Source organism: Rhea pennata, chromosome 2 (genome assembly GCF_028389875.1).
Source record: "Rhea pennata isolate bPtePen1 chromosome 2, bPtePen1.pri, whole genome shotgun sequence".
In the NCBI taxonomy this organism is placed as follows: Eukaryota; Metazoa; Chordata; class Aves; order Rheiformes; family Rheidae; genus Rhea; species Rhea pennata.
Window position 1 is genome coordinate 89242787 of NC_084664.1, and position 18308 is coordinate 89261094.

An 18308-nucleotide genomic window follows, 5' to 3' on the forward strand; every position below is an offset into this window, starting at 1 on the left:
TAATTAAAAAATATAACTGCTGCTGTAAACTCCTGTCTGCTATGCTGACATTTTTATTATCTTTTTTTTAAAGAGAGAGAGAGAGAGAGAGAGAGAGAGAGAGAGGCTTTTAAGAGAGATCAAATACTAACTTGTACTACTGAGGCCTGTAATCGGCAGTATACAGGCGTGGCCCTCACTTCACTTAAAACCAAATCAGAAGGAAGGGGCTAAACCTTCTCTTGACGTTGACATTAGTCTGTTAAGTTAACAACGTGTGGATTTGATAAATGTTGCAGAAAAGAAAAAGCAAATTCATTAACTAATGATTAGTTAATGCTTCAACTTTAAAGCTTAAAGAATACATGTAAATGATGGCCTTAGAATAACAGCTAGAATGAGCTCTTTTGACTTTGTGCTAAACTTGTGTTTGGAGTTGCTTTAGAATTAGTAACCCTCTAATGAATTGCTAATGAACTTCCAAATATAGAAATTGCTATAAGGATTGTTGAATTCAAATAGTACTCATTGTGGTGTTTTTTTTTTTTTTTTTTTTTTTTTTTTTTTTTTTTATCTTGAATGATAAAATTTGAGAATCAATCAAGTGAAATGATTGGCACGTTTCCCATGAATGTTGAGTAAGTGAGTGCATTTTTGGCAAATGATTTTAGAATTGATTCAGATGCAAGTCTTCACAGGTGGCTTTCATGACGTTTATTAAAGTCGTTGATATCTCTAAGAGGTATGAAACAAGTATTTTACCTGAGAAATGAAAATTTATATTTGTACACTTCTAGTTTTGAAATAACTTGTTTATACTGCTTTACTCTTTCTAGAGAAATATAATCTGTGGTGATGCCTTTTTTCATACAATGACTTAAAAATCCATGCGTTATTAATTTTATTGTATAGAATAAGTGGTTGGAAAGTAGCAGAAAGGATGTAAGGAAACAGTGAATGGGAGCAGAGTTTGAATACTTTATTGATTTTTTTGAAAGCAGTGTTTCTGTTGCAGAACTACGACTAGTTTTTTAAATGCAAGTATGTTAAGAGGTTGTTTTGTTAAATTTTTTGGGGGAAAAGTCTTAAAACCTTTCAAACACTCAAAGATCCAGACTTACCTAAAATTAGTCTAAGTTACTGTGGAAAAACACACACAGTTTGTGTAGCTCTAACTTCTGTATGAGCAGTCCTCATGCATCTAATGTTTTACAGGATTTCAGTCATGAGACCTGATTTTTAGGTAACTGTTTTGAAACATGCTGAATATAGCTATTCCATCTGTAATTGTATCATGCATTTTAACATTTGGCTCGCAAAGGAAATGAGGCTCACAATGATGCTCATTCTTGGTCTTTATGCACCCATTAATTTTTTTAGTCATTTAAGCAAACCTTACTGAAGAATAAGTATTTCAATTACATTCCTGTAATTTTCATGAAAACAGACTAGTAAAGTAGGCACCTTGTTGTTGCCCTGACTGAGGGACTGAAAAAATGTACGGTGTTCAGGCAAGACGAGGCAATTACAAGAAGAATTTCTTTTGGACTTGGTTAATGACTGTAGGAGAAAAGTTCATAGGAAATTGTCATTGGTGCTGAGAGTTGCAAAATTCCATGTTCTTGACTGCTCTTTAGCTTTGATGGATGCTTCTAAGCTTTAAGTGGAAGACAAGCCGTGAAACCTTCAAGCTTAATAATAATAATAATTAAATAGTAGAGCCGTACTTATGTTTGGATTTTTGAGAATGAGAAGAGCAAGGATGGTGCATTGTGGATGAGTTATTTGCTATCTTTTTTGTATAGTCTTATTGCTAATGTAGATGTGTAGAAGAAAAGCCCTAAGGAAGAAGCAGAGTAGTGTGATTTCTGCCTCACTAGTTTTCTCAACCGGATTCTAGGAGATTAAGAATTCTGTTCAGTCTTGTGTATCTATACATAGAAGCATTTTAATCATGTTAGTGTTCTCTATTATAGAGGATGGTAACTGATAATTTTAAATTTTTTATGAAATAACAGAAACTTAAAAAGAGATGGAGACCAGACCCTATCAGAAGCCTTAAATTTTGCTAGGACTTTAACGTGCTGGATAGAGGTAGAAATTGAGTCAGCTAAGCTGGGGAAAATTAGCTGGTAGTCAAGGATGTGCATTGAGTGTTAATAGTTCTTCTTTGTGGTAGTTTCTTATAATAAAACTTTTGTGAAGGGTTATTGGAGCACACTGAATGCTTGAGTTTGAAGCGCCTACTTCTTGTCATTTATAAAGTTGCCTAGGATCATGCAGAAAACCATACAGGTAACCTGGAGGCTACTGTGTTGCCAGATACGCAGTTATTACTTACACTGAGTAGTGGAATAAGTTACATATTTTTTTTCCAGTGTAGGATATCAGAAAATTGGGTCTTAATGCCTTCAGATTTGAAACGGACAGCTACATGTGAGGAAAACATGATTTTCATGTTTGCTAATGGTAGATTATCTGCTTATACACACACCACAAAGAGCTGAAGTTTACTTATCTTCAGAAAGCAAGCTGCATTTGCATTCTTTATAATAGAATACTAGATATGTCATTGTAGTCTGGAATTTAATTCAACAGGAATTAATATTTTACCTCGCTTCTAGGTAAATTAGTATTTCATATCTGAAATCTGGTGAGATTGGAATTTGAATTTCCACATCCAGAATTTCCTTTTCCGCCTTAAATCGAACAGTAAGTTTGTCAGAGCTGTGACAGAGAGATGAGTGCAGAAAAAGACTATGAATTTCTATAGTGCTAAGCTCAAGGGGCGCCCCTAATTTCTTTTGGATTCTCATTGAAGTCTTGTGCTGTAGTCCAAAATCACTTCATTTGCCACAGGCAAACAAAAATCAAAAGAAAAACCTCAAACCTATTAATTTGATTTTCAGGCCTATATTTTTGGAACTAATATCATTTTTGTCAACATGAGAGGAGGTTTTCCCTCTCTTACTTTGGAGCCTTAGAATTATATATTCTGTTGTTTTTGTTACTGTATTATTGCTAGATTATCATCAACTGTTCTTGTTCAATTCAAAATTTCACCCTTTTGGCAGAAATAAGTATGGAAGTTAAACATATGTTAACATTGGTTTTGTACAGTGAAATCCTTTATGGAACTTCTGCCTAGACAACTAGACTGTCATTTACTAATAAAGTGTACACGACTCTGGTCAATCTGCAATCTTTTAAACAATGTTTTTTGCATTTGTAGGAAAAAAATCTTCAGTTTGTTCAAAAAACAATGACATTTGATTTAACTATGATTTAATTCAGCCAATGTAACTTTTAACATCCAGAAACTACTTATTTCTTACTTTCATAGCATGGCTAAAAGAAAACTTTGTGACACAGCAGCTGTTTTGTGGCTATAATCATTTCCCCTTTAACTTACAAATTCTCTTCAAGCTTGTGAAATTATAATGCACATAGATCAATACTCTGGAGTTCTTTGGGCTGGATTGATTTCTTTCTCATGAGATTTACATTCCACTTGTTATCAAAAAACACTTTGTCCCTATGAAAATGGTGCCATTGAATGGCATTTCCATATGAAGTGAAGGGGATATCAAATGCTCGGATTAATTTGGGCTTTAAGATGGCCTGTACGCTTTCAATTAATCTGCAACGCATTTGTTATGCAGAAGCATGGGAAAATGCTGATCTTTTAAGAATGACATGACTACTGTGTTGCTTTTGGCCTGATTACTGAAGCTACCTGTTGAGTACAATAATTACAGTATGTTTTCTTTGCAGAACTAGTTTCTGCTACTTAAAACCTAATAAGGAATGGCTGACCCTTGCAGACAATGTAGAGCTTTTATATTATCTTTCCTTTCTGATGAAAATGCTCTTTTGTGAAAGATTCTGACAGTTAAGCTTGTAGGATAAAGTAATGAAAAGAAAAGGGAAAAAAATCCCTTATTAGAGCTGTGGAGTCAGTTGAGACTTTTACATTAGCTTTTGACTTGGAGAGATATGCTCTGTTTGTGGGAAAAGTTAAGGATCCTTATTTAACAATTACAGCTTTTTTTTTTTTTTTTGAATATAGCATCAGTTACCAATATGAAGAAAATGTTTTGTTCCTTCAAACAAAAAAAAAAAGTTTGTTAGGAAGCAGATTTGTAAAAACGTAATCAAAACATAATCAATAGCTATAGCTAAAATTCCATTACCTGTTAGTTCATTTCTTCATATTTATATTGTGTTACATTGATATAGGCAGCATAGCTTACAGCTAGTTTAAAAGAAAAATTTCTGTGCATATGTTGAATCTTCTAGGCAAAGGCTTTAGAAATAAATGTTTAAATACATTAAAAAATGAGATTTTTAATTCAGTTTTTCTAACTGATGAATCCATAATGTAAGGTATAGTCTTACAGTAAAGATTTCGGGAATATTTTAAGAATACCTTGACCATTATGCATTTTACATTAAGTTTCTTAGGTTTTTGTTTTCAGTCCAGAGAATACTATTCTGATTTCTCTCCTGTTATTTTTCACAGGCAGATTTAGAGGATCTGAAAAGCCTATCAAAGGATCAACATCCTTGCACAAAAGTATTTTCGGTACTGTGGGATGTAAATGTGCAAACAGATTAAGCACATATTGGATTTTAATAATCTGAGTTTCAAAAATATCAGACTTCACTATTCTTAGAAATATGAATTAATGTAAGTTGTTTGGGATTGTGAGGGTAGCATGTCCATCTCTTATTCTTGTGATAGAATAGCAATTCCTGCTGAAGTTGTAAATGATAGGCACTAACTGATTTTTGACTCTAAGGTAGTAAAACCAATCTGAACTGTTACAAAATTGATTTTTGAGTATCCATAATTGCCCATAATTACTTCCATCATCTGAGATTTTTCTTGCATCTGAGAGCTTAAGGTGTTGTCGTATCTGTCAGTCAATCCTTTTGATCAAAGGTATCTTGGTTATTTCCCAGTCAGATAGCATTCCCATGTCTGTACTTCTTGGCGTTTGCTAAACTGATGGTCATGGTGGCATGTTTCAGCTGCTCTGTCAATCTGTAAGAGGAAAAACTAGTTTCAAGAAGGGAAAACTTTCTTACAAGGGAGGTGGTAATTTGGTAGCTGAATTTCTAATTCAGTCAATTATCAAATTAAGTCAAATATTTAATGTTAGCAATAGAAAAGTTCTCAGTATCTGAGGAAATTATTCTGCAAAAGATATTGTGCCTAGTTCAATGTTTGGTCCTTTTACAGTTTGAATAAAAAAAAATTAAGTGATGTAAGATTTCAAAGACGATTAGGAAACTTCTGCCTTCAGGCTTAGGTATCGTGCTTGTCCAGTTTCTCACAAATAATTATTTTCCCTGAATTTTTTTCCTGCATTTTATCAGATAAAGTATAACTGTTGTCACTTCTTACTACGCAATTAAGCTGTTCCTTCCATTTGTATTGTGTGTTCTCCCTGCCTAGGAAACTAATCTGTTCAAAGCTTTAATTCCATGAGCAGTTTGATCAAGTGTAAATCTAAGCTGCCACTGAATGGAATGGTTTCACCGCCTGCTGCAAGCACATATCCTGTGCTTTTGCAGTTATTTTTGTAGTTGCATGATAAACCAGATTGGAGTTTGGATCTGACTAAAAATAGACTCCTTTTTATTCTGGGCCATTTTCCAGCTAGATCAACTTGTTGGCATGGTTTACTTGTGCAGGTGCACACATACTTGTGTCAGCACAACGGGAGGGGGCAAGAACTCACATCTTCATTATGGCGGGAGGATGAGACTACTCCTTTCAGCAGCAGCAGGATAGGGTCACTGCCAGTAAACTGGTTGTGGTACTATGACATGTAAAACCAGTGCTATTCATACTGCTTTAAAGACAGATTTGTGTCATGCTCAAGATATTTGTGTGATTCTTTTCTAACTTCTTGTGTATAAGTAACATTCAACGAATGCTGGTTTTGATTTTTAAAGAAGAATGATTCTATGTCGCTATTTAAAATTGAGGGGAGGAAGGTTTGAATGGGCCTATGTTCATAACAAATTCTCACCTCTAAAAATCAAAATGTGTTTTCACATAGAATTAAGACAAACTGGTTTCTGTCCTGTAGTGAGAGTTTCAGGGAGGAATTCTTAAGAATCTAGTACTTAGAATTAAACTGTTTTAAGTGTAAATTGGAGAGTATTGCATAGAGCCACTTCCAGAGCAGTGTATATGTATATTACTTGATCCTGTAATTTTTACTTTTGCATATCTCTTGAATTGCATTTTAAGAAGGGCCTGCAACTTTGTCAACAAACAAATGAAGCTAAAAATTAGTTTGTAAATAGGCCTGTGATAACATAGGCTGCAGGCAAGAATGTTTTAGGTGGGACTGTAATGATATAAGCTAACTATCAGCCTTCCTTCAGTGCTTAGTTGTGTGCGCTGTTATACAGTAGCTGAGGAAAAGCAGCATAGGAGAGGACTTTAGGAGGTCGTCCAGTCAATTATTTGCCTCCGCGGAATGGATTACACCTCCATGTCTTGGAGACCTGCAGATTCCATTCCAGTACTTCACTACCCTTGCCATTACAAGGATTTACCTAATGTCTGTTCCCTATTTAGTTATTTACTACAGTTTAAGTCCTTCATTATTTAATCACTGTGGACCTAGAGAATAATTATCCCTTGCTATTTTTTTGCATGCTTGAAGTCATTAGGTTTTCCCTCAACCTTCTCTGAACAGCTCCTATTCTTTCAATATATCTAGGAGGCGTGCATGCTGTATTTTCTAGACCTGCAATTGTTTTGTTGCTCTCTTGTGTTTTTTCCTCCAATAGGTCTGTCTGTCTGAACTGTGGTGTAGTAAGCCAGCTAAGATCTGCTTGCACTGACTGGAGGAAAAGGAATACTTTCATGAGTCTTATCCACAGTATTCCTGTATGCACTGCCTAGATACTTGGCTTTTTTTGCACCTGCATTATCATACAATGGCTGTATCCCTTATGAGTGACCAGTTAATAAGTTATTTCCAGTTCAGTATCTGCATAATTTCCGTGTGAATGTACTACCTTGGTCTTTTACCTGTTCAGCCGTATCCTGTTTTTTCTGGAAACTTTTTCTGACTTGCCAAGACAACTTTGACTTCTTTCTTCTTTGTATGTACTCTGTCTCTTCTAGTTTTATGTTGTCTGAAAAATGTAATAAATATATTCTGTAGTCAGTTACATAGTAAATAATGGAAAATGTTAAATAATTCTAGATAAAGCTTTGGAGAACTTCACTGAATTCTTTTGGTTTTATAACAAACTACTTGGTAAATATGGCTATTTCAAGAGCATGCTTCCGTACTTGAGAACTGTCTTCTGATATTTAAGCTTCATAAAAGTAAATACAGGACACTTACTCACTGGCAGTTTTTGCTTCTGTCAAAAGAAAATTAGTTTTGTTTTACAGGTTGCTCTTGACATATAAGTGTTGGCTCTGACTTTGTTTTATTTTGGGTGTGTACAAATAGGTTGATGATTAAGAATTCTTTCAGGAAACAATTTTGAAGTGGCTAGGTTGTAACTTTCTCCTTCTCTGTTCTTGGCAAATTCCTTCCTGTTGGTTTGCATACAGTCTAGAAAAGCTTTCTAGTGGCTTTTCTTCCTTCTGCCTCAAAAACATTACCAATGTATTCAAAAACCTCATTAAAGATGTCACTTCTTCTTTTCACTTGCCTTTGTAGTTGAAATCCACCTCGTTCTCCGCTTTGACTGTGGTAGATGTTCACAAAAAGCCTGTCCACTCAGTCGCCGTGTCCACTGGTCTGGAATAGACTTCTAGCATGGTTAAGCCCCCTCCCCTCAGTATTAAAAATTCAGAGACTTACTCCTTTAACATGGAGGGTTGAGGAACAAGTGTATATAGTATGTAGCAAATGTACTTCCTTTTCTGCCTATGAAACTAGTTCTTTCCAAACCACCTGTACTCATCTAGATTAATAATCTGGTCCTGTGGCTAACCCCAAGTCTTAGGTTGATTGTGCCATATGATTTGAGTCATATCTATGTCCCCCCCCCCCCTTGGTGCACTATCATAAATAAGTGGTCTGTTGAATTTCAGTGGATTTATTCCATTTGCAAGGCTTTTGCTCCCTCCTATGTTTTAATTTCATCCCATAGTTTTTATGTCTTTTGTCCAAATTGTTGTTAAAGGTGTCTGTGGGCAATTTCTGTCCATCTCATTGCTCATAGTTTAAACCTCCTTCAGCATTATTAGTAAGCTGATTAGGCAAGGGTACTTGCATCTTTGTTCTTATGTGAGCTGAAGTTCATCCTTGCCAAGCACTGTGTGGTCTGTTTGTAAACTGCATTTTTTTTTTCTTGAGGAGGGAAAAAACCTTAATGTAGCATTAGGTGTATTTCCCTATAATACTGGCTACAGACAGCCTTATGGAAGAAACTAGGATGTACTAACTATGTGAGAGCTGTAGTCTATTCAAAACTGTAGCAATTTTCATAGACTTCATCTAACAGAACACTTATTTCCTGTTTATATTGTTGTATTACTGATACTCAAATTAAGCTAAGGTTAAGAATTAAGCCAAAGACAGTAAGGTATGATGCATGTGTTAATTACCTGACAGTAGAAGTTAGTTACTGCTAATGCAGGTTAGTATTAACTAGAATTTATTGGGCCTGTGAGAGAGTAAAGTGTATTGAGGCTTGTCATTATTTTACTAGGATTTTCTGTAAATAATGTGCATATATATATATATATATATATATATATATATATATTTATATATATGTGTGTATGTATAAATAAAAATATATTTCTGAGTGTTAGGAGTATTAGATATTTGCACTAAATAGTACAACAGTCAACATTGTACTTGCTAATACAGATGCAGCAAAAACTTTGAAGACTATTCTTCTTAGATATTTGCCTTTAGGCTTTCAGGATTGAAAATAATAATCATGTTTAGTAAATTTTTAAGTAAGCAATTATTTTTCTTTTCAGTTGCTCTGATTGGCTCATAAACATTTGCCGAAGAAAGAAAGAGCTGAAGGCTCGCACAGTGTGGCTTGGGTGTCCTGAAAAGTGTGAAGAAAAATATCCCAAAAATGCCATAAAAAATCAAAAATACAACATCTTTACCTTTATACCTGGGGTAAGGCTACTATCTTGGTGTTGGGCTGACTATGTTCTTTACTATTTTTTTTCTGGCAATTCTACAAAAAGATAATTTTAAGACTTCAGGTTTCTTATTTTTCTGTATTTATCTTGATGTCCTTTAATTAAAGTTTATAGTTATCTAAGAGCAAGACTGCTTATTTTTTTCTTTTTTTCCTCTAAATTATTGTATTTTCAAAGAAGTGCTTGCTGGAGAAGTGTAGTTTTTATGACTTCAGTGAGTGTTTGGAATTCAGTGAAACTTTAGAAATTTGAGATATGTGTTTCCCTGCACTTTTCTGCTCATTACTGGAAATTTATAATCAGTTTTGAAAAAGAATCATTTCTACACAATCGGTCATGAAAATGCCATAAAGTATTTTTTTTAAATTGAGAAATAAATAGCTGAAAACTGATGCTCTTACACAGGTATTTTCTCATACTGCCATCACAAGCATAATAAATGATGTATTCTTAAATATCCTGTATGAGTGTGAGTGGTGGAGGGAAAATTTGTTTAATTTATATGGAGACTAGTAAGGACTAATTTAGTTATCTATTACTCTTCAGAGTTGTATTTCTTATTGCAGTTTTAAAAGTAGTGAACTCTTTTTGGTGTTGAACACAATTCTTCAGATGAGAGTTTGAAGCTTCAATGATTAAATTGAAACTTAAATGTACACTGCAATGATATTACAAATTCTGCTGTTAAACTTTTACTCATACTTTGAGTAATACCTTTCATGCGTTCCGTGTCCTCTTGTGAAAACTGAATGTTTTCTACATTTGAATTTCTTCAATATGCTTTGTCTTAATTTTTCTGTTTAAGTGATCATGCAGGTTTACAAGTGTATTGATTCTATCCCTCTGGCCCCTTTGGTCCAATGACTGGCAGATGCTTTCTAATACGTGTCTTTATTAAAACACAGAAATTAATGGCTTGATAATAAGAACTGATCTTCTGTCAAAGAAATAAAATGTTGCTTATCACAGGCAGATAAAATATTCTCATCTGTATTGAACCAAGCAAATGTTTTCTTCTGAAGTTTAAATTATTAAACACACTGAAATTGGTTAAGCTGCGTATACTTTCCTAAAGGTCACAAAATTCATTAAGAATATAGTAAGCCATCGATTACTGTGACTACAAATCCTAATCCAGACTTGTATTTCCTGTAAGGAGCAGCAATAGGTTGCAGTTAGCTGTTGAAAGAGAATGTTTGTTCGGTTTTGGTCTCTTCTGAAAACCTTGTTATAACTTCATAGGCAGAATTAGTTTTTTTTTTTTTCTGATGATAGCATCTGGAAAGTTATTTTTAACTGTAAAATAAAGTGGCATCCTAAACCTAAAGCACAGAGAGAGGAGCTAATCAGTTGCTGAAAATAAATGCTTCCAACTTTAAATTTTAGATGTAAAATTAGCACATTTCATTGATTGAAGGTGCTGCATATCTAGGGACTTAATTGTATTGATTGCAAACTGTAGATGTACCTAAGTGGTAAATGTTGACCCCAGTGAGTTACCCTGATTGAAATTTTCATAACATGAAGATTTGTCTAGTGTTTAGAGTTGGTGTGTGTAGTTGGGTTTTTTTCGTTTTGTTTTTTAACACTTCGGTCAGTGGGCAGTATCCACTGATTTCTGCACTGAAGCAGAAGCCTAAGAGGATATTAAGAGCCAGTAAGAATCTACTTACTGGCTAAAAGAACAGTAATATTTTCAAAATGTAATCTGATTTCCTTACAACTACATAAAATATATATTGCTTCTGCCTTTAATTTACTCGATTTCAGTTTACTATTTGATCTTCATCTTAATAGGACTTGCAAATGATTAGAAATTTAGTGTTGGTTTCCATACTCTCCTCTCTTGAGCAGTTTAAGATACTTCTCAGCTTTAAAGCAGTGCTCTGCGTGTGTGTGTACATGTGCGTGTGTGTGTACATGTGCATGCATGTAGGTTTTGGGGGGTGTGTTTTGTTATTTGATCAGTTTTCTGTACTGGAGTTTTTTTCAATTTCCTTAACTAGACTGAAGTGTTCAGCTTTGTAACGAATGAACTGCCTGTGGTCTACCAAGCTTCGGAAGACTTGTAGAAAAGTGCTTTTTACCCCTGTCCTCTCCAAGCTGTCTTATAGGTGTGCACCTCTAAGTACTCTGTAGTCTTTTCTTTGACCTGAAATACTACATCTTTTAAAGCAATTAAACCTACTGCTAGAAGTGGGTTTATGAAGTGCAACAGTATTATCAGAAGGTACAAGTTCAAGCTGAATTAGTTTGATTTTGGAGTAATGTTCCATCTTTCCCTAGAACTTTGCATTTCACTTTTCTGATATCTAAAAAATGTTAGGTTTTGCAGGTGTATCAATAGTGAAAAAATTCTAAGCTTTTGAAAAATTCTTCTGACTTTTGAGATTGTTTAAATGGCCTTTTGCTGAACGATAGAAACAACACTCTCACAGGGAACTAATAACACTATGCCTGCTATGAAGGCACTTTGAAATTAATTTTCCTGAATGTTTTTTATGTTTTCACATGATTAAGTAATCATGTTGAGTAGACAAGAGCAACAAAATAGAATCACGTAACTTGGAATTTCATGTGGAATCCACTGTGATATCAACTGAATTGTAAGACTAAAAGATGGGACAGTCCTTGAATGTGGCTTTCTTGACTGTTTTGATTTTTTTAGCCTTGGAAGAATTATCATCTGTCTCAGATAGTGAAGACTCAGTTTTGCAACAATGTTTTAAGTTCAGAGGCCACTTCCAGTCCTCCTTGTAGAGATGTTAAGTTACACTGACCTACTAAAGAGGATATACTTCAAGTTTTTTAGGATTTGAAATTCTTTACAGTGAAGAATGGTCTTAGCTTTTTAAATGTGACAAAAGCAATGTTAAGAAGATGCACTTTCCAAAATAGTGCTTGTAATTACTGGGAAAAAAAATGGTCATCTGTCTAGTAAACTGTCAGAGGCTTCTGTCACTTGTTCAGAATATGGGGCGACTGATCTGTTAAAGATACTTTATGTTCACTTAACTTAGGTTAGACCATCTCTTATTCATTAATGGACATATCCTATAAATCAGTATTTATTCCAAAAAGGATTTCTCTAAATCCAGTATTTAGCGCTAAGCCTAAATGCCTTCTGAATTGCTTCAGTAGTCCATTTAATACAGTTATTAAGGTTTTTTTGGTAGTTTAAACATTCTAAAAGCTTAAACTGCAATTGCTTTTGTAAAAAGTTTGTCTTAGTCTGGGCACCAAAGAATCCAACCTTATTCCTGGGAGTTCCACGTGACAGCCGTTTGGGGAAAAAGAGCAATGCTGCCTGCTGTTACTCACAGGATCTTTTCGAAGATGTTCACTTTTTTTTCATCTGATTCAGAATTGATTCTTGAAGATGAAACAGTTACACTCCTTCAAAATAGCTCCTCTGCATTGTTCTTAAAGCAGTGAATCTGAGCTGGTGGTAGCCTTGCTCCCTTCGAGAGGCACAGGGCTTCAGAAAGGAGGCAGATAAGCTGGAGCTGTTCAGTCTCTGCAAGAGGGGAAACCTCTTGGGCTATGTCCAGGAGAGAGCATGTGAGGGGAATGCGTTGAACAAATATGATAGGTACTGTTTTCAGCATATGCTGCGCCAGGGATAGAAGTTTTAGGGTATTTTTACAGTAATATAGACCAGTGTGGTATAGTCCACTTGGTTTCATTCCTGTGTAGAAGTTAAAATGACAGACTAGGATATACTATCCTATTTATTCTGTAAATAAATAAGTTCTAGTCATTGGGTGTCGGTTGTATTTCTTTCTCTTTTAGATTATTAAGACTAGCGTATGAAATTTTTATCAAAAAAGACAGAAAATACAGAATTTAAGTACCTAGTACTTAAAAACACTTTTTATGATTTACTTTTAATGCTTTATTTTTAGGAAGAAAAGCTTTACACGTTAAAAATGAAAACATAGCGTAAAGAGTCTAAGCTGATCTAAGGGCAGATATTCATAAACTTAATTTGCTTTTCTATTGATACTATAAGAAAAGAAATTCTTTGAAAACTGTTTTAGCTCACTTGGCTCCAAAAGCATGAAGATGACTTTACTATGGAAATAAAACTATTGCAAGATGTTTCTAAAAATATCTGAATTTTGTCTTATGTTGAAATTTGAATAAATCTTTGCATTGTGATCTTGATATATATGTAATATTTGGAAAGAGAGCTCCCATAGTATTTAAAACATTAAAAAATAGACAAATTCTGCAGATTTTCTTTCAGATTGAAAAGAGGCATTTGTGTTAAAGGATTTTCCTCAAATAGCAGTATAGCATTAAAATAACTCCAAGTTTTGCATATTACACTCTAATATAATGATACTGTACATTATATTATGCCATATAAGTGATTTATGCTTACTGTTATTCTAAACAGTGAATTTTATGTATACTTTTGATACAAATTAAGACATTTATCTATTTTGTGTTTTTTCATTTTAGGTTTTATATGAACAGTTCAAGTTTTTCTTGAATCTCTATTTTCTCGTCGTGTCCTGCTCACAGTTTGTACCAGCATTGAAAATAGGCTACCTGTACACGTACTGGGCTCCTCTGGTAAACAGAAAAATATTATTAACTAGAGTGTGTGCAATTCAGGAAAAACAGATGCTTTAATTTCTAAATTTATAAAAAAGTTATTTTTTCAATAATACTTATTCTCAGTGGTATTCAAGAGGAATAGTGACACTGGCTTGAGTAAAGGTTGTCATTAATAAGTCAATAAAGTAAATATTTTGGATTGATTTCATTGTTTAAATTGTTGCGGCATATATCCTTTTAAGTATTGACAAACAGGGAAGCTGTCTTGGAGATTCTTCTTCATATCTTTATCTCTAGATAACTTTTCACTTCTGCTGAAACAAAAAAAACCCTTTCAAAACAGAGCATTTGTTTAACGGTGGGAAACTTGAAGAGAGTGTTTCCGTGGTTTTTGTCACTAACTAAGAAAAGATGGAAGTTGACCTTGTCTGGAATTCAGTCTGTTCTCAGTGAACTGCTGTGTAGAGCTCTGAACTTTAGTGCAGTGAGAAGGCAGAAATTTCTTACCGTCTCAGCTTGTCTTTTTTATGCTCCAAAAAGATGGGAGGAGGAAGAAAATGCTGTGTTTGTCAGACTTTGATAATCTGTTCTGTATAGGCTTCTGGGTCTTCAAGGATATTTTGAGTAGTGGGTTTTCACTTGAAATTGCAACAAGATCTCATTTTCTGCTAGTAATATCACCTTTTTGCTAAATTCATCATTTACTCAGTTTCCACTTAAGTAGTTTTTCTACTGATGGCTAAGCTCCAGATTAAAATTAATATGATTTTGAGTAGGGCTCGATGTATATGATGACAATACAAAACATTTAAAGGCAGACCCACTGGGTTTTTTGTTACTTGGCAGATAAGTAGTTTTTGAGGGAGGTGGGTTTTCTTCTTCCTGAAGACCATGTAAACTGCTGAGAAATCCTCAGTAATGCTCAAAGGAGCAGTTATGACTTAGTTTTGTGCAGAAAATTGTATTTTTTTTCCTTTGGGTTTTAAAGGATAAGAGAAATTGTTCAGCAAGATACTTAAAACAGACATAACAGGAATCGACTATACACTAAAAGTGGTGGGGATTTTTTCATACTTAAAAGATAAGATGCTTTAATCCAGCACTTCCAGCAAGTGATTTCTTCTAGAAATGCTGTACTTTACTGGTGTCATTTGCACAATAGGGAATGGAATTCTTACGGTTTTTTGAGACCAAAACCTGAAAGAAGTAAAGGAAGCAAATCTGGTTTTAAGTGGCACCCTAAAGAACTGCTTGTAGTTAAAGAAAGGCAAGAGAATGATTCTCTTGTAACTTTGGTTTCACAATTTAAGCTTTTCTCTGGGAGAGTATCAAGTCAAATCGAAACAGAAGTGTTTCTCAAATAGTTCCTTGCAGTCATCCTCAACTACAGCTGAGTTGTCCTACATGGAATGGTGAATTCTGGGGGAAATTCTCAAAACTAGTATGTCACTTTATATGCTTTGATTTCTGCCTAGTGAGATACATGCAAATGGCAGGTATGTTTCAGACTGTTTTAGTAGTGCCTTTTATGCGGCTAAAATATTTGTATTGCTAAAGCTCTTGAAAATGACATAAAATCCTGCTGCCAGAAAAGAGGAAAACCTCACTGCTTTAAAGTATAGAGGCAGTAGTTTGGCCGTTATGCTAATACCCTTTTCAGAATGATACTGCCTTAAGGTGTCCAGGGAAAATGAAAGGAAATGATATTATAAAATTTCTACAAAGCTTTTATTCTGAGTAAGGCAGCATGTTAATCCTATCAATGCTAGAATGCTTTTCAGAACAGACCAATTTTGTAAAATACTTGCATGTTTCTGGTGGTTGAAGATAGAGTTCTATGGCAGCACTGTAAGAAACTTCTGCTGAGTCATAGAGCTAAATTAAGGTCAGAAACTTAGATTTAAATAATACTAATGTGAGTTAGGGGATTGAGTTATGCTCTAGCAGGGAACAACAATATTTGTAAAGGTACTTTTAACCTAGAACTAGGGAGAACAATGTTGTAGTTAAACTAAATCTGTGTAAGTAAATAAAGATTTTAACAGATGAAGTCTCAAGATTTTGAACTGGAACTGCAGAACAGCTGTTCTTTCTGTAAAAAGAAAAACTTTAAAGTAGAGTCTGTTTTAGGAAAACTCTAAACTTTGACTCATTTCTCATTACTGAGAGGGCAAATTGGTTGTGGAGTCTCCATCCTTGGAGATATCCAGAAATACTCTGGATGTAATTCTGGGCAACCTGCTCTAGGTGACCCTGCTGGAACAAGGAGTTGGACAGATGATTTCCAGAGGTCTCTTCCAGTCTCAACCATTCTTTGATCCTGTGAAATATTGTTGGATTTCTACAAGAGAAGTATTCTAGTGGTTTAAATTTTCTTCTACAAAAGGAGAAGTGAGATTAGGATTAGAGGGTTTGTGAGGCTAGATATTCTGGAGCCTTATTTGTTGAAGGATTTTGTGTATTTGAATTATTGCTATATATGATTTTTTTTTTAGGGCTCTTGTATGGCAATAAGACTCCTTTATTGTTGGAAAATGTTATCCTTTTCTGTAATGAAGGACAACACTTGAATTTAATAAGCTAGAAGACCGTATCTGAGCAAGAATTAGAAGAAGAAGGAGAAAGGGAACTCTTATGTGTTTACTCCTGAACTGTTCTGAAATCTTGTTTTTAACTTACCATCTTTCATGGCCAGAGATCATCTTAAATGCATGTAGCAAACTCTGCACTTCGAACAGAAGCTGCACTGACACTGTCCTGTGAAAGCTGTAGCCAAAACACAAAAGGTGCAGACCTTTTGGCAATATTTGGGGCCTATTGGTTAAGATGAAACAATCGGTTAAACTCTCCATCTGTGTACTTTTTCACTTCTGCCTCTGCTAGGTAAAAAGGCAGTAAACTTATCCAAAAACTCATGTTCTAATTTTAGAAGTTTGTAGTAGAGCCCTGAAATTCTTGTAGGATAGAAAAATAAGCTTCTAGAACTGTAAAGGCTATCTTTAGCTTATTTTAAGCATTTTAATTTCTTTTAAATTTGAGATTATATCTACATTAATTGTATTTTTAGACACAGATATTCAAATTACATCTGCATATGATACAGAGATCAAAAAACCTTAGTTTTTGTTTTTTCTTTTCTGGATTGAACCAAGATGGTAATTTAAGAGATTGAAGAAAACAAATCCGAATGACCCCAAAAATAAACATTCTGAATATGTTTTCACTATTTATTGTGTTCCTACTTGTGTGTTTCTAATGTAGCATTTTGAGAATTCTGAGCTGCATCATTTTTCTTTAACAGGGGTTTGTTTTGACGGTCACAGTGGTACGGGAAGCTGTTGATGAATTTCGACGTTACAAGAGAGACAAAGAAATGAACTCACAATTATATAGCAAGCTGACAGTACGAGGTTAGCAAAAACATTTTTATAAAACCTTAAAACACTTGATCTTTTATACGTATACTTACAGTCTTTGAGTTCAAAGACATAGCTAATAGATTCAAACGTCACTATTCAGAATGAAGTTGACACTGAACTGAAGTGTTTTGTTTCCCTCGGCTAAATAAGGCATGGTAACCTTTCTGTTTAAGCAGTCTTGTAAACCTGGTACTGTTTGTACAAAGGGGAAATCTGTATATAATTGTATGTACTTAAGTAAGCTGCTATTCAGTCCTACTACTACAAAGTGCAGTTCTTCTATGAAATTGATATAGAACAGTAACTCAACAACGTTGTCAACTGTATTTTGAGTGTATATAGGTAATCTGAAAACTCAGAAACATGGTACAATTAAAATTCACTACAGCCTTTCAGTCTAGTTATTTATTTGCACTTAAAGTTAGGCTCACAAATAAGCTTGTGAGTCAGCTTCAGTATCAGATACATTATTTTTAATTTTTTTGCATAATTTGAAACCTGTTTGGTCCCATAGTGGGAACAAAATGCTTTAACATCTTAAGTTTTTCTTTCCAGATATTAATTAGAAAACAAGAAACTCACTACATTGTAAATATTTTGGACCCTTAGGTAACCTTTGACAGTTTCTTGCAATCTGTTAAAGAAATGAAGCACTTTAAGTGTCAATCAAATTTATTAGGATATGATAAATTTTAAACATGGGCATAGGATAAAAAAAGATGCATTTTTCTCTACTTTTATATTGCTTAGCATGTTTAAGTTTTTAGATCAGAGCCAAGTGCCACATAGAAAAATTACAAAAAAAATGATGAGTATCCTATTATCAAGTTGAACTGTAACAAATAACCTTACAAAAGAACACAAGGTTACTGTTACCCTCATCAGTTATTTTGCAGCAATGCTACTGGAAAGTCACTCTAAAGGTTTTTTTTATTGGCTTAAAACTATTAATGATTCTAGAGGGTATGAAGGAGTTAAGTAATATGCAGTTATATGCCTAAAGCAGTTAGGGTATATGGTGTACATTGTGCCAAGTACAAATTTTATTCAGTAATTCCAACATAAATTTCACTGTGCTTTTTAGTATATCTTGGTGAATAGCTTTTGAGAGTCAGTGGGGGAAGAGTAACCTCACCAGATCTGGGAGTCTTAATGAGAAACTAAACTCCTAGAGTAGCTCTAGATTA

The 18308-nt window shown here is 34.3% G+C and overlaps 1 protein-coding gene across 9 annotated transcripts in view; it reads left to right on the forward strand.

Moving 5' to 3' along the window:
* ATP9B (ATPase phospholipid transporting 9B (putative)) overlaps positions 1–18308 on the forward strand; it is a 174648-nt gene that overhangs the window by 15458 nt on the left and 140882 nt on the right. For 7 of the 9 annotated variants that reach the window (XM_062569862.1, XM_062569864.1, XM_062569869.1 and 4 more), the window contains exons 3-6: positions 585–617; positions 8960–9110; positions 13604–13717; positions 17004–17112. In XM_062569862.1, coding sequence (XP_062425846.1) covers positions 585–617; positions 8960–9110; positions 13604–13717; positions 17004–17112 — 407 coding nt within the window. The remainder of the gene's footprint in view (positions 1–584; positions 618–8959; positions 9111–13603; positions 13718–17003; positions 17113–18308) is intronic. The other 2 variants (XM_062569863.1, XM_062569866.1) reach the window with 1 other exon arrangement.